The sequence below is a fragment of the Oryctolagus cuniculus genome, chromosome 15, assembly GCF_051225735.1.
Source record: "Oryctolagus cuniculus isolate XC-2025 breed Fujian yellow rabbit chromosome 15, ASM5122573v1, whole genome shotgun sequence".
Taxonomy (NCBI): Eukaryota; Metazoa; Chordata; class Mammalia; order Lagomorpha; family Leporidae; genus Oryctolagus; species Oryctolagus cuniculus.
In genome coordinates this window covers 43,542,046-43,561,696 of record NC_142881.1, presented here as the reverse complement: position 1 = coordinate 43,561,696, position 19,651 = coordinate 43,542,046, and the positions used below count along the sequence as shown (strand labels likewise).

The 19,651-nt window shown below is 41.7% G+C and overlaps 1 protein-coding gene across 6 annotated transcripts in view; it reads left to right on the top strand.

Moving 5' to 3' along the window:
* Positions 1-19,651, top strand: part of A1CF (APOBEC1 complementation factor) — an 86,875-nt gene that overhangs the window by 42,039 nt on the left and 25,185 nt on the right. For all 6 annotated transcript variants that reach the window (XM_070057677.2, XM_002718366.6, XM_089314859.1 and 3 more), the window contains 3 exons: positions 7,979-8,113; positions 10,559-10,689; positions 16,001-16,239. In XM_070057677.2, coding sequence (XP_069913778.2) covers positions 10,577-10,689; positions 16,001-16,239 — 352 coding nt within the window. In that variant the 5' untranslated portion in view covers positions 7,979-8,113; positions 10,559-10,576. The remainder of the gene's footprint in view (positions 1-7,978; positions 8,114-10,558; positions 10,690-16,000; positions 16,240-19,651) is intronic.

Below are 19,651 nucleotides of genomic sequence, written 5' to 3'. Positions count from 1 at the left end.
GCGTGAGCACACACTGTCCTCAAAACAGGAAATGTATGCATTACAATCATTGTCATCCCAAACATTTGGCTGTAAAATGTAGACAAAGTTTTAGGAGCCAGCTGGCATCAGTTGATTATGAACAAACACTTATATACATACTCAAAAATGCTTTCATTGTTATTTTTGTCTATTCTAAAACTTAATATCCCTAAGAATAAAAAACTTATATTATAAAAAGCTTTACAAAATGTAAGTTATTTTGAAAAGCCTGCTTGCTTTTAAATGCTTCAAACACTGAGATACTAAATTCATAAGGGGATGCTTACAATAAAGAATGCTAAAAGGTAAATTATTAAAAAGATGATATTAAAAGCATCAGTTTGGTAACATAAATTGATTTTGCTTCCGTAATATCTCCAATAACTTGAGATGAGTAAGATCACTGAGCCAGGAAACAGACCTTCAGAAGTTACTTTTTAGGAAAATAATATCTTGCATTCATATTCAGATGTGTTAGAAGGATTATTAAAAGTAGTAAGGGTCATGTCAACTTTCAGAGTATGTAAGTTGGAGTATATAAATAGACCACATAGATTCTGCTTACTAAAAATTCCCAGTCTCAAAACAGACTTGACTAATATAAAGTCACTGAATTTAACAAGATTAGAAAATGAACAAATTATATCAAACATAATTTTATAATAGAAAAATGAACATTCCCTATAACTTTTTTTTAGATTTTTATTTATTTATTTGACATAGTTACAGACAGTGAGAGAGAGAGACAGAGAGAAAGGTCTTCCTTCCGTTGGTTCATTCCCCAAATGGCCACTACAGCCAGAGCTATGCCGATCCGAAGCCAGGAGCCAGGTGCTTCTTCCTGGTCTCCCATGCAGGTGCAGGGGCCCAAGCACTTGGGCCATCCTCCACTGCCTTCCCAGGCCACAGCAGAGAGCTGGACTGGAAGAGGAGCAACTGGGACTAGAATCCGGCACCCATATGAGATGCGGGCGCCACAGGCAAAGGATCAACCTAGTGCGCCACAGCGCTGGCCCCTCCCTATAACATTATTTGTTGTCCTGAGGCAGCAAAAACTTTGTAAGAGGACCAAAGTTAAAAATCACACTAAGTCCTTTTGGTATATGTTCTTTAAGGCCCCTCAAACTTGCCTTGACCCCTGACATCATGAGGAAGCTGGTACACAGATGGTATAGTAGAAATAACATCTAAAAGGACCTCCATTCTGTACTGTCTCACAGTACAGACTCATGAACCCCAACAGACATAGCAGTACATCAACAGTGTCTCTCTGGGCTACTGATACAGAGAATGTTCCACAGGACTTCGCCCACCGACCCCTGTCCTGGGGAATGCCTTGTTGACCGGGAGGCTGCAAAGGCTGAAACGCCACCGAGCCTGTGAGACCGGTGAGCACACGAGGAAGCAGGGGTAAACACAGCCCCAGTGGATGGGAAAATGAATACGAAGACATCTGAAAACAGTTCCATTGGAAAAAGACGCAATTTCTTCCCTCTTATAAAGGAAAAAGCACAAAGAACTGAACAGAACCACAAAGATGATTGCAGATTTGAAATCTTATGTTTCCAAATAGCCACTAAAGAACTCAAATTCCCACTCAGGAGAAAAATCGACTGAGCAAGGGTTCATTAATTAATGTCATTCCAGTGTGTGTATAGGTACATTTATGGGGAAAAGAACCATATGGTCTCCATGTTTGGTGAAGTTCAACAAGAGAACTCATGTGATATGTAATATGCAGTTAGGAGGCTGGTGAATTTGAAAGGAAAATTCATCACAACTATTGCATAGTGGGTATATCATGACGTTCACCTGATTGAGAATCATGGGGTTTTCATTATAGGGTTTTCAGTGGTAAATTAAACCAGTATGATTTTTCAAAAAGATTTTATTTATTTATTTGAAAGAGTTAGAGAGACAGAGACAGAGAGAGTCTTCGATCCGCTGGTTCACTCCCCAATTGGCTGCAATGACCGGAGCTGTGCCTATCCAAAGGCAGAAGCCAAGAGCATCTTCCCAGTCTCCCATGTGGGTGCAGGGCCCAAGGATATGGACCATCTTCTACTGCTTTCCCAGGCCATAGCGAAGAGCTGGATTGGAAGTACAGCAACTGGGACTCAAATCGGCATCCATATGAGATGCTGGCACTGCAAGCAGCGGCTTTACCCACTAGGCCACAGAGCCGGCCTCCCAGTGTGACTTTTAACAATCATTTAATATCTCTGGACTCACTTTCCTCATGAATAAAAGGAGAAAACTGAATGGCTTCAAGGACAAAACAAAAATAATATCATGACTGCAAGTGTGGAGGGAAGATTCAAATTTTGTTTCTGTTGCTAACTGCTTATAACAATTTGGACCTATTCCATAACTCAAATTGTCATCTATAGCTTCAGATTAATTCTACTACTGTTCTCATGTGTTTGTTGACAAGATTATGGGAATAAATATATGCATATAAAACACCCAACACAATGCCCATCTGCTGCTGTAGAAGTAATAGATGTTACCTCTGGCTGGTTAAATAGAAAAGAGTTTATTAAAATGATACTAGATCACAGAGATTTTGGCTTTGGAGAAACAGATTGAAAATTTAACCTTTAGAAATGAAACCCAAAACCACATCAGATTTGCCATGATAATTAAAGTACCCACTATCATGGACACTCAAACTAAAGTTTCTACCATTTAATTTTGGCATCGGAAATCAGTTTACTTACTATAACCTATGACCATCCTAGCTGTGAAAGAAAAAAGTATTTCACAGTTTCATATTCTATAAAAGGCAGCTTTGCCCAGATGCTCCAGATGTATAAAAAGTCAGATGGCTAAATGAACTCAAGCCACTTAAGATTCAACTTCATACTAAAATCAGTTGCCTGAATTAGTTATTAAAGAAGGTCCAAGGCAAAGAAGATACAACAACATCATCTCGCAAAGGATCTGCAGCTCCAACATGAAGACTTCAGGAGGAACTGGTTTCTCCAAACACTGTACATCGACAAACTGAGATTCTGGTTAGGCTCAGCACCCAATGTTTAAAATAAAGCCACTGGATTTATAGCTAGAATTGGCTATAAACCTTCAATGTATGTAGTTAAAGGGTTTCCACACATTTATATGTGACACGAGAGAAAACAGTTTCTAAGTCTTCGGACAAATAAAACTTAGCAGAGTTTATTCCCTCATTGGAAAAAAAAAAAAAAACTAGCCTATACTATTTTTCTCTGAACTATTAATATTTGTGTTGCTAGGGTGAGTGCATCCCGGGAGGAGGACATCAGAGCGGGTGGGGAGAAGGGAGAGAAGGGCAGTTGTAACTGGGCTTTTTCTATTTTAAACTCCTCAATTATGAAAACAGTGCCTGAAATACCAGCAATCCAGAGTCCAACTGTCCTTCCCGAGTAATGGACAGCTATTCCAACCCCGTGACTAACGCCCAGTGCTAACCTTAAATTGGCCTACACTACCACCGCCGCTGCATTCCACACCCAGTGGGTGGTTGACAGAGCAGATGTGGGAGCTCTTCCTCTTCCCCACCACTGCGCACACACACGTGCACACACACACACACACGCACACGCAGTGTCCAGGAACTTCAGGGTATTCTCTGAACCAGCCAGACTCTGCAATTCCCCTAAAATAATTAGTGGGGAATTGTTCCAAGGTTGATAAAAAAACACAGAAATCCTAGTCAGCTTTCCTGCCTGATCCTTTGAGCCGAGTAAATAAACCCTCCTACACAAGTGATGGGCACAAACAGTGTGGTGTCCTTCGTAGCAGTAATAGCCATCAAGAGACAGGATGTGAAAATGAAAAAGGTTTACCTGCTACAGTGGCCTACGTCTCAAATTAGGAGATGAAGCTTTCAAATCAGAAATTCTGGAAGATCTATTTTGCATGGGATGAGAGTTTGGTTTCTTCAATCTAAAGGATCAAAAAGTCTGGCAAATGCATACTAAATTTATTTAAATAATACATTAGCAGTCATAGACATGTAAATGCAGAAATGGATTCAGGGCAGGACCATCACCCAAGCAGAGACATTTGGCCCAGACAGGAGGATAGCGATTTGGCAAGTAATATGCCTCTCTCTCTCTCTCTCAGCAATAAGCATGGGATATTTTCTCCTCAAAATGTTATGTAATCAAACTATTGAAAGTCGGGGTGGGTGTCTGGCCTAGCAGTCAAGATGCTAGTGAAGAAGCCAGCATTCCTACCAAAGTACCTGGGTTGACTACACACCTCCAGCTCCTGGTGCCAGCTTCCTGCTAATGCGAACCTTGGGAGGCAGCAGCCATGCTCCACTAGCTGGGTCCCTATCACGCTCATGGGAGACCCAGATTGGTTCTTGGCTTTGGCCTGGCCCAGCCCTGGATTTCTTAGGCATTTGGAAAGTGAGGAAGTGGATGGGAGTTTTCTTTGTGGCTGTTTGTCTCTCTCTCTGTCTCTCTGCTTCTCAAATAGAATTTTTAAAAAAGTTACTGGAAATTGAAAAACACTTGAAATGCAGCAGAGTTTGCTATTTAATGGCATGGTAATTTTTTTCTCATAAATAAGGCGTATGTTCACATATCTGTTGTAAATGACTAGGTTTCCCCGTATCAAGGCAGCAAAATACAGACACCAGACTGGTCAGCTCTAAAGGCAAATTTCCTGACTTCTCTGTATGTGATAGCAGCAACTTACTGGATTTTTCTGGGCTTCTGGGTCTTCTCTAAAACAGGATAAGCATAGTGCTGGGGATGGGTAGTTGGCACAGAAGTCAAGAGGCCCCTTGGAATGCCCACATCTTGTAACAGACTGCCTAGACTTGATTTCTAACTCTGTCCGATTCCAACTTTCTACTAATATGCCCACTAAGAGGTAGCAGGTGACGGCTCAAGTATTGGGTTCCTACCACCAATGTGGAAGACTCAGCCTGAGACCTAAGCTCCTGTCTGACCTAGCTTTTGTAGGCATTTGGGAGGTGAACCAAAAGGTGGAAGGTCTCTCTCCCTCCCCTTCCCCTTTTACCCTTTCCCATTTCCCTCTCCCTACCCCCTTTTCTTCTCTCTCACTCTTTCAAATAAAATTAGCTAATTAATTAATGGATAATGATGTCCTGAATCTGTAACATTGCTGAGGGGCTAGAACACCATCCAGCATACAGGAAGTGCTACATAGGTATTTGTTAGGAAATAAGTCAATCAAACATTTCTTTCCCCTGCAAATGGCAAATTTGTGTATTTTAGGACATCCTTGGTTGAGATATAGATGATTTTAAGCACAAGACATTTCATTTTTAATTATTCTTCAGAATAATACTTCAGGAATATAGGGTAAGATAAAAGTATACAAGGATGTTATAGTCAAAATTTAAATATTCAATAAGGTGAAAAAGACCTAGCTGTGTGAAGCAAAAAATGATCAAGGCAAGGCAGAACATTTGTCTGTTATCTTTCCTATGATTATTTAAAGCTGCATAGTATAAATTATTAGGAGTAAAGAAGTAATCATAACCACAGACATCATTTTTTAAAAAGATTCATTTATTGGGGGCCAGTGCTGTGGTACAGTGGGTTAAAGCCCTGGCCTGAAGTGCCAGCATCCCATATGGGTGCCGGTTCTAGTCCTGGCTGCTCCTCTTCTGATTCAGCTCTCTGCTATGACCTGGGAAAGCAGTGGAAGATGGCCCAAGTCCTTGGGCTCCTGCACTCACATGGGAGACCCAGAAGAAGCTCCTGGCTTCCGATTGGTACAGTTCCGGCCGTTGCGGCCTGCCATCTAGGGAGTGAACCAGTGGATGGAAGACCTTTCTCTCTGTCTCTACCTCTCTCTGTAACTCTGTCTTTCAAATAAATAAAATAAATCTTTAAAAAAAATCATTTATTTTAAAGGCAGAATTAATGACAGAGATGGAGAGATAGAGAGATCTTCCATCCACTGGTTCTCTCCCGAAATAGCCATAATGGCTGGAGCTGGGCCAATCCGAAGCCAGAAGCCAGGAGCACCCCTCCCACATGGGTGCAGGGACCCAAGTACTTGGGCCATCTTCCACTGCTTTCCCAGGAGCATTAGTAAGGAGCTGGATCAGAAGTAGAGCAGCTGGGACTCAAACCAGCAGCCGTATAGGATGCTGGTACCACAAAAGGAGGCTTAGCCTACTACACCACAGCACCAGCCCCCACAGACATTATTTAAAGAACCTTTATGCTAACCTTTATAAATAATTGAGAAAGGCTCAAGTTAGTACATATGAAGTATCATTTAACAGTATTACTCTAAGCTGCTGTACTTTGATTTTAAATATCAAACAGCTACCATATAAGTTAATGTGTTTAAACAACTAACATGTATCTTTTAAGAATGTACTTTAGGGGCCAGCAATGTGGCATGACAGGTAAAACTGCCACCTGCAGTGCCAGTATCCATTATGGGTGCCGGTTCGAGATCTGGCAGCTCTACTTCTAATCCAGCTCTCTGCTATGGTCTGGGGAAAGAAGTAGAATATGGTCCAACAGCTTGGGCCCCTGCACCTGTGCAGGAGACCCAGAAGAAACTCCTGGCTCCTTGCTTCGGATTGTCCCAGTTCTGGCCATTGTGGCCACTGGAAAGTGAACCAGTGGATGGAAGATCACTCTCTCCATGCCTCTGCCTCTCTGTAACTCTGCCTTTCAAATAAATAAATCAAATAAATATGTATATACATATACATACATACATACATATGCTTTGAAGAATATTTGGAAAAGTTGGCTGCAACTTTTAGCAGTAACTATTTCTAAGGATGGCTAAGGTTTTACACTGAAGAATTTTTTTTTAGTCTATGTATTATGTTTTCTTTTCAACTATGTACTATATTATAGCACAGTAATTCCTTAAATGTCCATTGTGTTGTTAGTAATGAATGGCATTTGGTTCCTTAACATTTCTTTTCTCCCAAAATCACAATTGAATACAATGAGGAAAAGATTAAAGCATGCCTCAGTAGTTTACCTTTGCGCAATAAATCAACTACTTCAGGACCCACACCTTCAGTTTTGAGCCCCTAGAGTTATTTTTGTGTCTTTAACTCCTGGAAGGAAAAAAAAAAAAAAAAAAAAAAAAAAAAAAAAAACAAAGGAACAAAGGTACCACTAGAGAGAAGATTCAGCATTAATGAACCATTCTATCAACCTTGGAAACAGATTGAAGTCCCTCATCAACCATCCCCCAGATTAGTCATTGTACTTCTCCAAATGTTAATCTCAGTAAGTTTCTATGTAAGTGCCCCATTTTCTTGCTTAGCACATGAAAACCACCTAAATCCAGGGAGTCAAGAAGGGGATGGCTGTTGAATATACAATTACATCATGTCCCAAGAACTGTGCCATGCATGTTGATGTATTGTCTCCTCTGTGCAACAGCTACATTGTTTTATTATTGTTGCAGCAGATATTATCCTCACTTCCCATATGAGAAAAATGGGGATAGGAGAACTCATTTGCCCCTGATCTTCCAGATAGTAAACAATGGAACCAAGTAGTCCAGCTCCAGGACCTTTATTGCCACAACACAGCCTTCAACTGAAGTTTCCTGACATTGAAATTTAAATTATAATAAGATGCCTTGATGATCACGCTTTGGTGAGTTTATTGCACAGAAGAAAAACATAACAAGTCCTTCATTTATTAAGAAGATATATCTAATGTTAAGTCTTCTTACCATAATAAAATCAGCAATTTAAAAGTTATAGTCCCATATATTTAGCCATCCCTTGACTTTTTTTTTTATGGTGCTCATCTCAGGCAAGGCTAAAGTACACAGCATGGTATATTATTCATATAACAGACTTTCACTTTTATTCTCTGGTATTACTTGTCAAAAATAAACATATTCCTCATGGTAAATAGGTTCTGAAAAATAATCAAGGAAATCAAACTAAAGATTCCATGGCTTTGTTTTCTCCCTCATATTCCCCACTGTGGATGTGCAGGAGAACGGACAAAGAAAGTATGGTGGCCCTCCACCTGGCTGGGACGCTGCACCCCCGGAAAGAGGCTGTGAAATTTTCATTGGAAAACTTCCCCGGGATCTTTTTGAGGATGAGCTTATACCAATATGTGAAAAAGTGAGTCCAGATTTAACATTTAATGTTCTTTATTTCTCAAGAAAAAAACGCTACTCCTATTACTCTGCTTTCACTCTCATTCTTACTCATCAGTGATGATTTCTTTTCCCACTGCCATTCCTCAACCATGGACAAAGTTCGAACCTTCCTAACCACGGGTGAGTGTTCACTTACTGTTCACTGTCTTGACTCTGGTCTTCATCCTGTTATGGACAGCTTGAAGTTCCATTGCTAACAATTTCAAATGTACAAATTGTTCTCCAATCCCTCCACTAGTAGGCCATCTCACAGCCAACTCAATGCCTCTGTCAATCAACAATAACACCACAGAAACCGGGCTAAAAGATATGCTCCAAATTGGCATTTTGACATGGTTTCATAAAATGCAACATTTTCACAAAAATTAAAAAAAAAAAAAGAATATGCCAGGTCAGGCATTTGGCACAGTGGCTATGCCTCTCCTTAGAATGCCTGCATCACATTTTGGAGGACCTGCGTTCAAGTCCTGGCTCTGCTCTTCATTCCAGCTGTCTACAAATGTACATCCTGAGAGGCAACAGATGATGGATCAAAACCTTGATCTATGCCATCCATGTAGCAGACTTGGATTTTGTTCTGGGCTCCTGGCCTCAGCCTGACTCATCTCTGGCTGCTGCGGGCAATTGTGGAATTAACACCTGTGTAGAAAATATTCTCTCTCTCTTTTCAAAAAATAAGGAGTATGCCTGTCAATATAGATACAAAATAAATTTTCCACAACTCCAAATTTCTTTTCTACTTTTAATACATCAGGAAGATTCAGAATATGGATTGTTATATAATTACTAAGTAATAAATGCTCTTAGTTTTAATTCTGAATAATAGGTGATTTTAAAGTAAATCCAAAATTAAACAGAGAATTTAAAATTAAGATTTATTTTTAATCAGTTACCTAGAAATTTTTAGCAATTAATACATTCCTGGAAAATTTAATAAATATGACAAATTGTTTTCCCTACATATAAATATTCATTGTATGTGTGTGTATGAGTGTGTGTGTGTGTGTGTGTGAGAGAGAGAGAGAGAGAGAGAGAGAGAGAAAGAGAATCAGCCTCAGATTCCAAACTGTATTCCCATTTGGTATGTGAACAAATTGTGAGGACTTAATCCTATAAGATGCTTAGATTCTTAACCTGAAAACCAGCATCAACACTCAAAAGATAAAGATGAATGTTCCAACTTTTCCTAAAGAACCCAGAAGAAATTTGTGTCCACCACTAGACACCATGTGATTGGATGGGGAGGGGCTGAGCTGCAGGGAACAAACCACAAAGGGAAGGTAACGGCATTTAATGACACTGCTTCTCCCTACACATGCCCATCATGCCTATTTGGACCACCCTTACAACAATCCACAACGATAGCTGATGTAGTGGGGGAGAATCATATGTGCACAAGTAGGGGCGTTGCAGCCAGAAAGATAGAGTGAATGCTCTCCTATTGTGGAGGTCCTGGGGGCTGTCAGTTATCTTAAGATTAGCACAGACCTTTGTCTACAGATTGAGAAAATAACAGGACCCCCCCAGGTGCCAGAGTTGTGGCACAGTGGGCTTAACTGCCACCTGCAATGCTGCTAGCATCCCATGTGAGCCCTGGTTCCAGACCTGGCTACTCCACTTCTGATCCAACTTCCTGCTAATGTGCCTGGGAAAGCAGTAGAAGATGGCAGTCCTTGGGCCCCTGTACCCACATGGGAGACTTAGATAAAACTCCTGGTTTTGGCCTAGTCGAGTCCTGGCCATTGTGGCCATTTTGGGAGTGAATCATTCAATGGAAGACTCCCTCTCCCTCTCTTTGCTTTTCAAATAAATCAATAAATCTTTTTAAAAAAGTAACAGGGCTCTATGGATCATCCCCTGAAAAGAACCTGTGTTCATGCTGATATCATGACGGAGAAAGACCAGTGATGAAGTGAGCTCAGCTACATTCCAAATGCGTAGTCTTGATTTTTGTTTTAAACATCAGTGATAGACTATAATCAAAAGCAAACTATGGAGACCTCAGAGGCCAATTTAGAGAGGATGGACAAATCTATCAAGAAATTGTACTTCTGATGACAAATGTATTTTTAAGTCTCTAAGATACTGCACAAACTTGGAGAAAATTGTGTGATGAAAGGTCATTTGCTCTGTCAAAAATATTTAACTCAGCCTGAAAGGGCACTTGGACATTTTTTTTTAACTTGACTTTTCCCATAGGTCAGATGATTGATCTAAACCTCACATGAAAACATGGAACCCAAACCACATGGGATGCAAATGCTAAATACTGACAGGAGGCAGACTTTAGAAAACATCGTGTGTGGGTGTGTGTGTGTGTGTGTGCGCACGCGCTTATGTATACACATGCATGTGTGCTGAATTGGAAGTATAAATGTATAAATATAAATTTTTGTTTCTATTATAGATTGGTAAAATTTATGAAATGAGAATGATGATGGACTTTAATGGAAACAATAGAGGATATGCATTTGTAACATTCTCAAATAAACTGGAAGCCAAGAATGCAATCAAGCAACTTAATAATTATGAGATTAGGTAAGATCATCTTAAAGCTTAAGTCAAACAATGCATCTGCGTCTGTTTTTTTATCTTGTTTATTTAATATAGTATATACCAAAAATGCCAAGCCAGAAAAAAATAGGTTTGTATTTTCCTTGGTGGAATTTGTTTATTTAATATAAATACTATATGACACATCAAACTGTACTTTATGAAATGTTCAAAGAAACAAAATTCATTAATTTATGCATTTCATAGATTTGTGATGGTGCTTTCAAAACATTGGAAATGTGTCAAGGTACAATTTTTTATTCTTACAATAAAATACATGAGATGATTCAACACAATAGGAGAAAATAAACCCAGGGGTGGGATAAAGGTGTTTGAGGAAGCAGCTATTCTAACTTGATGTGTTACAAGCTGTTCTATGGGAAATTCAAACTTGATCTAAGATCTAGATGAAGAGAGTCAGCCATGACAGACCTGGGGAAGATTGTTCCAGACAAAGCTAACAGCCAGTTCACAGTTCCTATAATAAGCTTAACATGCTTGCTGGACAGAAAGAGCCCATGTGGTCAGATAGGATAGAGGGAAGAGCTGAACATACTTTAGTGGAGAGCCTTGTATTCTGTGATGATGAATTTGAATTTTATTCCAACAAAAAGGGGAAATCGCCGAAGGGTTTTCATTAGATTCATGGTTTTTAAAAGCAACACTCTGACTGTTGGGTAGAGAATGTACCACAGCAAAGTGAGACCAAGACCAGGAAGTCACTGAGAAGGCTGTCACAGTACTTGGGATCTAGACAAGAGGCAATGACTGTCGGACAAGGGGGTCAGGTGGACGTAGTTAAAAAAAAAAAAAAAAAAACAAAAACAAAAACAAAAAAAACCTGGGTGTGTGTGTGTGTGTGTGTGTGTGCAGATTTGGTGTATATTTTCAGTAGAAAAGTTTCTACCCATTTGAGTAGAAAAGCCTACCTAGAAATTGGATTTAGAATGTGAGAATTCAGAGGATCACCCAGTGTTTTAGGAGAATGATCCTTGGATATGGTAGTGCCATTGAGCTGAAAAAGTCTAGGGAAACAGCTGGAAATAAGAGCTCTGATTTGGGTACCTTACATTAGAGATACACATTACACATCCCGCGCCGGGGGGCGGGGGGGAGGGGGGACTGTGACTGTGAAAGTAGAACCAGGAGACGGGCCACCATGAATAACAATTTGAGGGCCAGCTGAGTACAGATAGCGTTTAAAACATTGCAGTAGAGGAGGCTACTACAATATAACTGACCCTGTGCAATCAATAGCCAATGTAAACAAAACGGAAATAAGGGTAACTCCACGAAATCACTAGTTCTAAAACCTTCGTTTGGAAAGGGAATTATGGTAAATGCTTTCCCAGGGGAAGTCTCAGGCCACCTGGGAGGACGATTAGCGCAGCAGCAGTTAAAAAGCCAGAGCAGGTGCACTGGGTCAGCCAGGCTTCACCTGACTGACAGCAGGGAACTTGCCACTCTGTGCCTCCATTTTCTCATCCACAACATGGAGGTGATAGCATCCATTTCTCAGATATTATTGTGGGTATACCATAAAGATTTGTAAACGCTTAACTGAGTGGTATGGAGACAACAGAAGTTAGAACTACAATGTATTAGCACAGTTGATACTTCTAAGATGCGTTTCTCCACAGCTAGGAGAGTACTTCAACAAGTTCATGGAAAATTCATATAATGAAAAGAATTCTGCATGAATTTTAAAAAAATTTTACACAAAAACAAACTTACCTTTTAACTCATTTTTTCCACAAACTGAAGTATCCTCTCATTTCCTTTGGAAAATACAGATATACCCTAAAATTGACTGAACCTTAAATTTGATGGATTCAAAACCACCAAATCTCCCACTGTTTTCTCTCACTTCCTCTAGGCCTCATATGAGTCACCCATCATCCTTATAATTCCATACATCTATTAACTACTAGGTCATTTTTCTTAAGTTTCTTTGTCAAACCCAAACTGGTCTTCCTGTGACTAAGGCTAGAAGCCTAACCATTCATCCCAAGTTTGGATTCTGGACCATAATCTGAGAGCAAATACAAAGAAGGCTCCCCTCTTACACATGATTCTATTGACCCAAAGAAGTTCTGTGTGGAATGTGGAGAATGCTTGAGGTAGGAATCAGGAGGCTGAGTTTCAGGTTCCTGTGGCCAAATCCTTCGACCTTTAGGATATGAGAGCATCACCATTATCCCAGCACCTGATGGCACAGAAATGTTCGGAACATCCACATAGGAGATAATACACACTAAATGCACAAAACTACATTGCAATGTATTCTTTTACTTTATAGTTACATGACTTTAGAGGATAGGACATTCTTTGTATCTTGGTCTTTTATGGAATCCAGGCATCCTAACAGTAAGGGTCATTCTCCAAACAGCCTTTGAGTTGAAGTGGATGTGGAGTTTGCTGTGTAGGGAATCAATAGGGTCTGTTTCAGCTACTTAATACATTTTTATTCACTGGCTTCTGTCAATATTTTTTGAAAACAGATAGCCTATGAATAATGAACATAATCAATCTGCCACCATCACTGATATTCAGTAGTATGCTCTGTGAATTTCAGTGTTTCACCTTTAAGACAGAGATAAAATACATCCATCTTACAGGATGTTGTGAAAAATAAACGATGCATGTCAATCTCAGGGCCTGACACACATTAGGTGCTCAACAGTGGCTGATGGTTTTGGTGGTACTGAGGGAAGAGGGAAAGAGGAAAGGGAAAAACATGATGGAGAAGTTGCAGAAAGCTGGTGGCTGGGAATGCAGTCAAAGTTCAGGTTGAATGCCAGAATCAAGGCAAAAGTACAGAATGACTGGAAACTGGAAGGTAAACGCAATGATAAATAGAGCCAAACTCATCTATTTCCACTCTGCCTTGAGGCAATCCCGCCAGAGAGAGTGCCTTCCTTACAGAGAAGAAAATAGCCTTTAATTTGCTTTTAGTCACCATTTCTCAGGGGATAAAGCTATTATCCAAAAAAGACCCACAACTGTCTGACCATCCTCCTCATCAAACCTTCACAGAACATCGTCTACATGTCTGGCCTCTGGAGACTTGAAAATCATGCCCTCAGCGTCTGAGAGGTGGTTCTTTGCCTCCAAGTAATTCTGGGAAAAGTGCCTGACCAACCACACACATTTAAAAATAGGATAGGAAACCCCAGGATCCTCCTGCTGGTAACTGATACTTGATAGGCTCCTAACTAGCAAAAATAATATGATTTCTAAATAAATGCCAGCTTGGAAGAGAGGGATTTTTTTTCTTTTAAATGAAATTTAAAAAGTTAATTGGGAGGTTCTTTTATCAACCCTCTCTCTCCCCAAAAATGCACATCCCTTCACTCATGCTCACCAGCCCGAGATGGGCCTATCTGAAGTCTGCCATGTGGTCCCTGCTTCTTCAGCAAAGCAGAGACAACTGAGACTGTGGCTCAGTCCTTGTTAATTGTCACCCAATCAAGAGCCACTAATTCCAAGGAAACCAGACCCATCACTCACTCAACCTGGTTGGGCGCTTTTATTCAGGATAAATGAACGGCTTCTGTTAGGGACACTTTACTCATTTTTAATACCATTATTATAAAATCATACAGCCTAGTTCAACATATGCAAAACACCAAAAAGCACAAAGTAATAAAAAGTTCAGATCATTCTTCCACAACCCCAGCCCCCAAAGATGACAACTATGTTGACATTCTATTATCTTTCTAGATTTTTCTATACATTTTAAATCAACATGGCTTTCTTGTATACTTATCTCCTTAACCCAGCAGCATATTATGAACTAATAACCACAAATATTCTTCTACATTACTAGTGTTAAAGACAGAGCATCCTACAGTATGAAGACTCATCTGTTGTTTACCAGTGATTCTCAGCTTGGGCAGTACTTTCCACCCCGAGGGACATTTAGAAAGGGACAAAGGCAATTTTGGATGACCTGATGGGTAGCTATTAGCACCCAGTGACCAAGAATCATAGATGATAAACGTGCTGCACTCTACAAGGAGGAAATATCCAGTTCCAAAGCCAATAACATCTCAGTTGAGATACATTAAACCAGTTCTTGAGAGATATGCTGCTCATTTTCAAATTAGGGGCTATTTTAAATAATAGCAATGAGTACATTTCTACATAAATCTTGGTGCTCATCTCAGTCCCTTAAGGACACATATCTAAGAGGAACATGATTGGTGAAACTTGATGCATACCTGAGACTTTTCATACACTTTGCCAGAAGAGTTTGACCAGGCTCTATTCTGCCAATGGAAGTATACTCATAACTGTACTTTCTAATCAGCAGCCTTGTACAGGGGGACATCATCCCCAGAGGACTGCATCCCCAGAGGCTAGCTTCATCCCTTAGAATCTGTAAGTTGATACATAAATCATTTAATTTCTTAGAGCCTCCAGTTCTTCATCTGCAAAAACCGAAGAAGCAGGCAAGCAACGTGTCCATTTCACAGGCTACTTTGGTGATCCAAATAAAATAACACATAACAATCTGTACAAATAGAAAGGACTATTAAGGACTATTTTAATGGCAATTAGGACAAATTCTCCCTTTGGCTGGAGAAGAGAGGGAATCCCAAGGTTTGCAAACCTAGAAGCCTTCAGAGCCAGGCAGGTGACAGGAGGCACGTGAGCCAGGTGACAAGGCCTCAGTGCTGAGGGTGTATCAGGGAGTGGTGGGAATTGACAGCAACTGGTAAACTCCTATTTGCTCTGAAAAGAGCAGATGCTGCTCAGCTGGGAGTTTTTTCCCTTTAAAAACATGGATGCTAGGGCAGGTGTTTGGCCTAGCAATTGAGACACGGACTAAGATGCCCTCATCCCTTGTTAAAGTGCTTGGGCTTAACTCCCAGCTCAGGCTCCCGACCCACCTTCCTGCCAATACAGACAGAGGCAGACAGTGGTGAGGCTCATGTGGTTGGGTTCCTGCCACCCACGGAGGAGATGGACATTGAGTTCACAATTCCCAACATCAGGGTCCCTGCCCCTGGCCATTGTGCGCATTTGGGGAATGAACTAGCACTTGGCAGTACCTTGTCTATCCATCTGTATCTGTTTATCAGATTCTCAAATAAATATATTTTTAAAAGATTCATAAAGCCCATGCTTACACATCTTCTAATCTCTCAAAAGTTGCCTCAACTTTGGGATGTGCCACACATTCCCCATCTGCAAGCCACATCTGGTCTGAAAGGCACACATCCTTAACCTTTGCCTTAAACCTGAATCACACCAGGATTCTCGCCAATCAGAATACCTGCTCTTTCTGCAGGAACGGCCGTCTCTTAGGGGTTTGTGCCAGCGTGGACAACTGCAGACTGTTTGTTGGTGGGATCCCAAAAACCAAAAAGAGAGAAGAAATCTTATTGGAGATGAAGAAGGTCACCGAAGGCGTGGTTGATGTCATTGTTTACCCAAGTGCTGCGGATAAAACCAAAAACCGGGGCTTTGCCTTTGTGGAGTATGAGAGTCACCGGGCAGCTGCCATGGCGAGGAGGAAACTGCTACCAGGTCAGCAGCCCCCACTCCACGATGAGCCCTCTCCCCTCCAAACTGCCCGCCGCGGGCTGCTGGGCTCCTGGCAGAAATGACAACCGTTTGCTGTCCTGTGTTTCTCCTCGCTCTGCATCTTTGATATGCTGCATATTAAACTCTTCTTTCGTACTGACTCAGGTCCCTGAAGTCTCCACAAACCCTGTTTTGAAGAAATAATCATTCTGTGCACTGAGCCTAATTTATATGCAAGGGAGAAACCCAGAAGGTTAAGCTACAGCATTCTTTTAATGAATACTTAAAGTGAACAGTCTTCTTAAAATTAAATATATCAATCGTGATTATTTTTGCACATAGATCTTATTCAGAGGCTTATTAAAAGAAGGGTATATTATCTGTTAAGATGTAGAAATAATAAACCTCAAGTGATAAATTATCTCAATGACAATTAAGTGATATACCTTTAATATGACTCCCTCAAGTGTGATAATTTCTGTCTAATTTGAGAGAAGAGAAATAACAGCTCTTCTCTGAAAAGCACCCCTGTTAAATGCTACAACACAGGGCAGGTCTCACTTCAGCAAAACCCATCAATTCCTGCGTTCAAATGATTCTACCAAGACACAGCCTCAGATCAACCCAGGAGAAATCATTTCATGAAAGTCCTTGGCTCATTCTAAAACTAAAAATTACAGAAATTTGGGGACTAAATGAACTAATATTGAACTAAGAAGATTTCAAGAATGACAGACTGAACACACAGGGATCAACTTCCTCATGAAAACTGCAGGAGAATAACCAAAATTAAAAACAAGACACCCCCACCAAAAACATTTAGATTTTTTGTTGCCTTTGTGTTCCTTTTTAAAGATGTGAGTGATATAGCACGAGCCCCTAGAAATTTGCTGAGGTTGGGGAAGATATTCTGACAATATTTTCATGAAGTCAGCCTAAGGTGAAAAAATGAGATGGTTCCAAAAACTTCCATTTATTAGAGAGTGGATGTTTTTAATACTGAAAGGCTGGCGCCGTGGCTCACTAGGCTAATCCTCCACCTGTGGCACCGGCACACCGGGTTCTAGTCCCGGTCGGGGCGCCAGATTCTGTCCCGGTTGCCCCTCTTCCAGGCCAGCTCTCTGCTGTGGCCCAGGAGTGCAGTGGAGGATGGCCCAAGTACTTGGGCCCTGCACCCCATGGGAGACCAGGAGAAGCACCTGGCTCCTGCCATCGGATCACCCCAGTGTGCTGGCTACAGCGCGCCGGCTGCGGCGGCCATTGGAGGGTGAACCAATGGCAAAGGAAGACCTTTCTCTCTCTCTCTCTCACTATCCACTCTGCCTGTCAAAAAAAAAAAAAAAAAATACTGAAGCTGCCATTTGCTACTTCTTCATTCTGCACTTCCCAGTGGTAACTCAGAGGCCCGCCCACAGGTAAATCCCCTGACACTGGTCACAGGGCATGCCTGTCTGTCTCTCGCTTCCCTAGATTTCAGATTTTGCTCTCTTCAAATTTCCTCTCCTCAACACCAGTAATTCTGCCACTGAAAGTCCTTTGTATCCATCTCCAGTTCTCATGCCACCATTCTAAACATGTATATTCTAAACTTTATTTTAAAGTTTCCTAATTATTCACCCAGCAGTGTTAGATCTCTGATGTATCCCACCCTCTCCCTACTCCATCCTGTACTTCACCACCAGAGTAACGTTTCTGAAATATCCTATCACCCTTTCAACAAGTTCTTGTAAACAGTAGGCAGGCTACATGGTGTCATTCACTCACCAGTTCAAATATAGTCACCACCTCCTCCCTGCATATGAGATAGGAACTAAAACTCTGCGCTTGTTATTCAAAGACTTCCATTCATGCCCCCAGTTCTTTATTACCGTATTCACTGCCTTCCATCCCCACTACCACCACCTCCTCCTGTCTGGACCTGTCCTTGTGGCTCAGTGGGTTAAGCTGCTACTTATGACACCTTCATCGCACTTTAGAGTTCAAGTTGAGGCCTGGCTGCCTGCTTCTGATCCAGTTCCCTGCAAAAAGTGTCCAGGAAAGCAGCAGAAGATGTTCCAAAGTACTTGGGCTCCTGTCACCTATGGGGGAGACCAGGAAGGAGTTCCTGGATCCTGGCCTTGGACTAGCTTGGCCCAAGCCATTGCAGCCATTTGGGAAGTGAACCAGTGGATGGAAACATACACTCACTCTCGCTCTGCCATTCAAATAAATAAATAAATCTTAAAAAAAAAAAAAAAAAAAACCCTCCTTGCTGTCAGGACAGACTCCTCACTGCCCTAGATTTCACCATGCTCACAACTGCCTGCTTTGTCCAAATGTTGTGTTCTCTACCTAGAAGACCTGCCCCTCCCTCACGCACAGTGTTCACGCAGCTCAGCCACGACCTCCTTAAGGAACCCACTGCCACTCATAGTGTCCGCATCAGCTCAGGGAAAGAGGTCCATAATCAGTGCTCATGGAGACTGCACCTCCTGAAGCGCCCCTGTCTGTTCAGAGTAGAACGCACGTGGACCCCCACCGGGAGAGCTGCTGCTTCTCTGGGAGCCGAGCTGGGTAGGTCAGACAGGGCTCAGCAACAGCACTTCAAACGTTTACAAGCACTTCCACCCTCGTCCCTGATATTTCTTTATACGTTCCTTGTCCGAGCCAGCCATAGAGACGCTACCTCATCTCCCCACTCACTCCCACTGCTATCACCAAAGCAAATCCCCTTACCATGGTCCTTTGAGCTGCCTCAGTTGGGTTTCACTCAGCTGTATGTCTTACTCAGGTGTATGTCATTAGCAACCACCAAGAGGAGACACAGGCTCAGTGAACCGGTCAGAGCTAACTGTTGGACTTAGAAGAACTCAGAACAAAGTAGGTTTCCCAATTGGGTTGCTCTGTTACTCCACAGTAGACTCAATGACAACAAAGAACTTTGGTAGTTGGCAGCCCTCGGGAGAGCCTAGTTTTAAAAAAATGGTATCATTAAAAAGGTGATAAGCAAAGACCACAAGAAGCATTTCCTTCTTACGGATTCAGATTTAAGACAGAAAACCACTGTCTACAGTGATGTCCCTGCTCACAAGTTACCCACCTCTTTTTATATATATATATATATTTTTTTTTTTTTTTTTGACAGGCAGAGTGGACAGTGAGAGAGAGAGAGAGAGAGAGAAAGGTCTTCTTTTTGCAGTTGGTTCACCCTCCAATGGCCGCCGCGGCACCGCGCTGATCCGAAGCCAGGAGCCAGGTACTTCTCCTGGTCTCCCATGGGGTGCAGGGCCCAAGCACTTGGGCCATCCTCCACTGCACTCCCTGGCCACAGCAGAGAGCTGGCCTGGAAGAGGGGCAACCGGGACAGAATCCGGCGCCCCGACAGGGACTAGAACCCGGTGTGCCAGCACCGCAAGGCGGAGGATTAGCCTAGTGA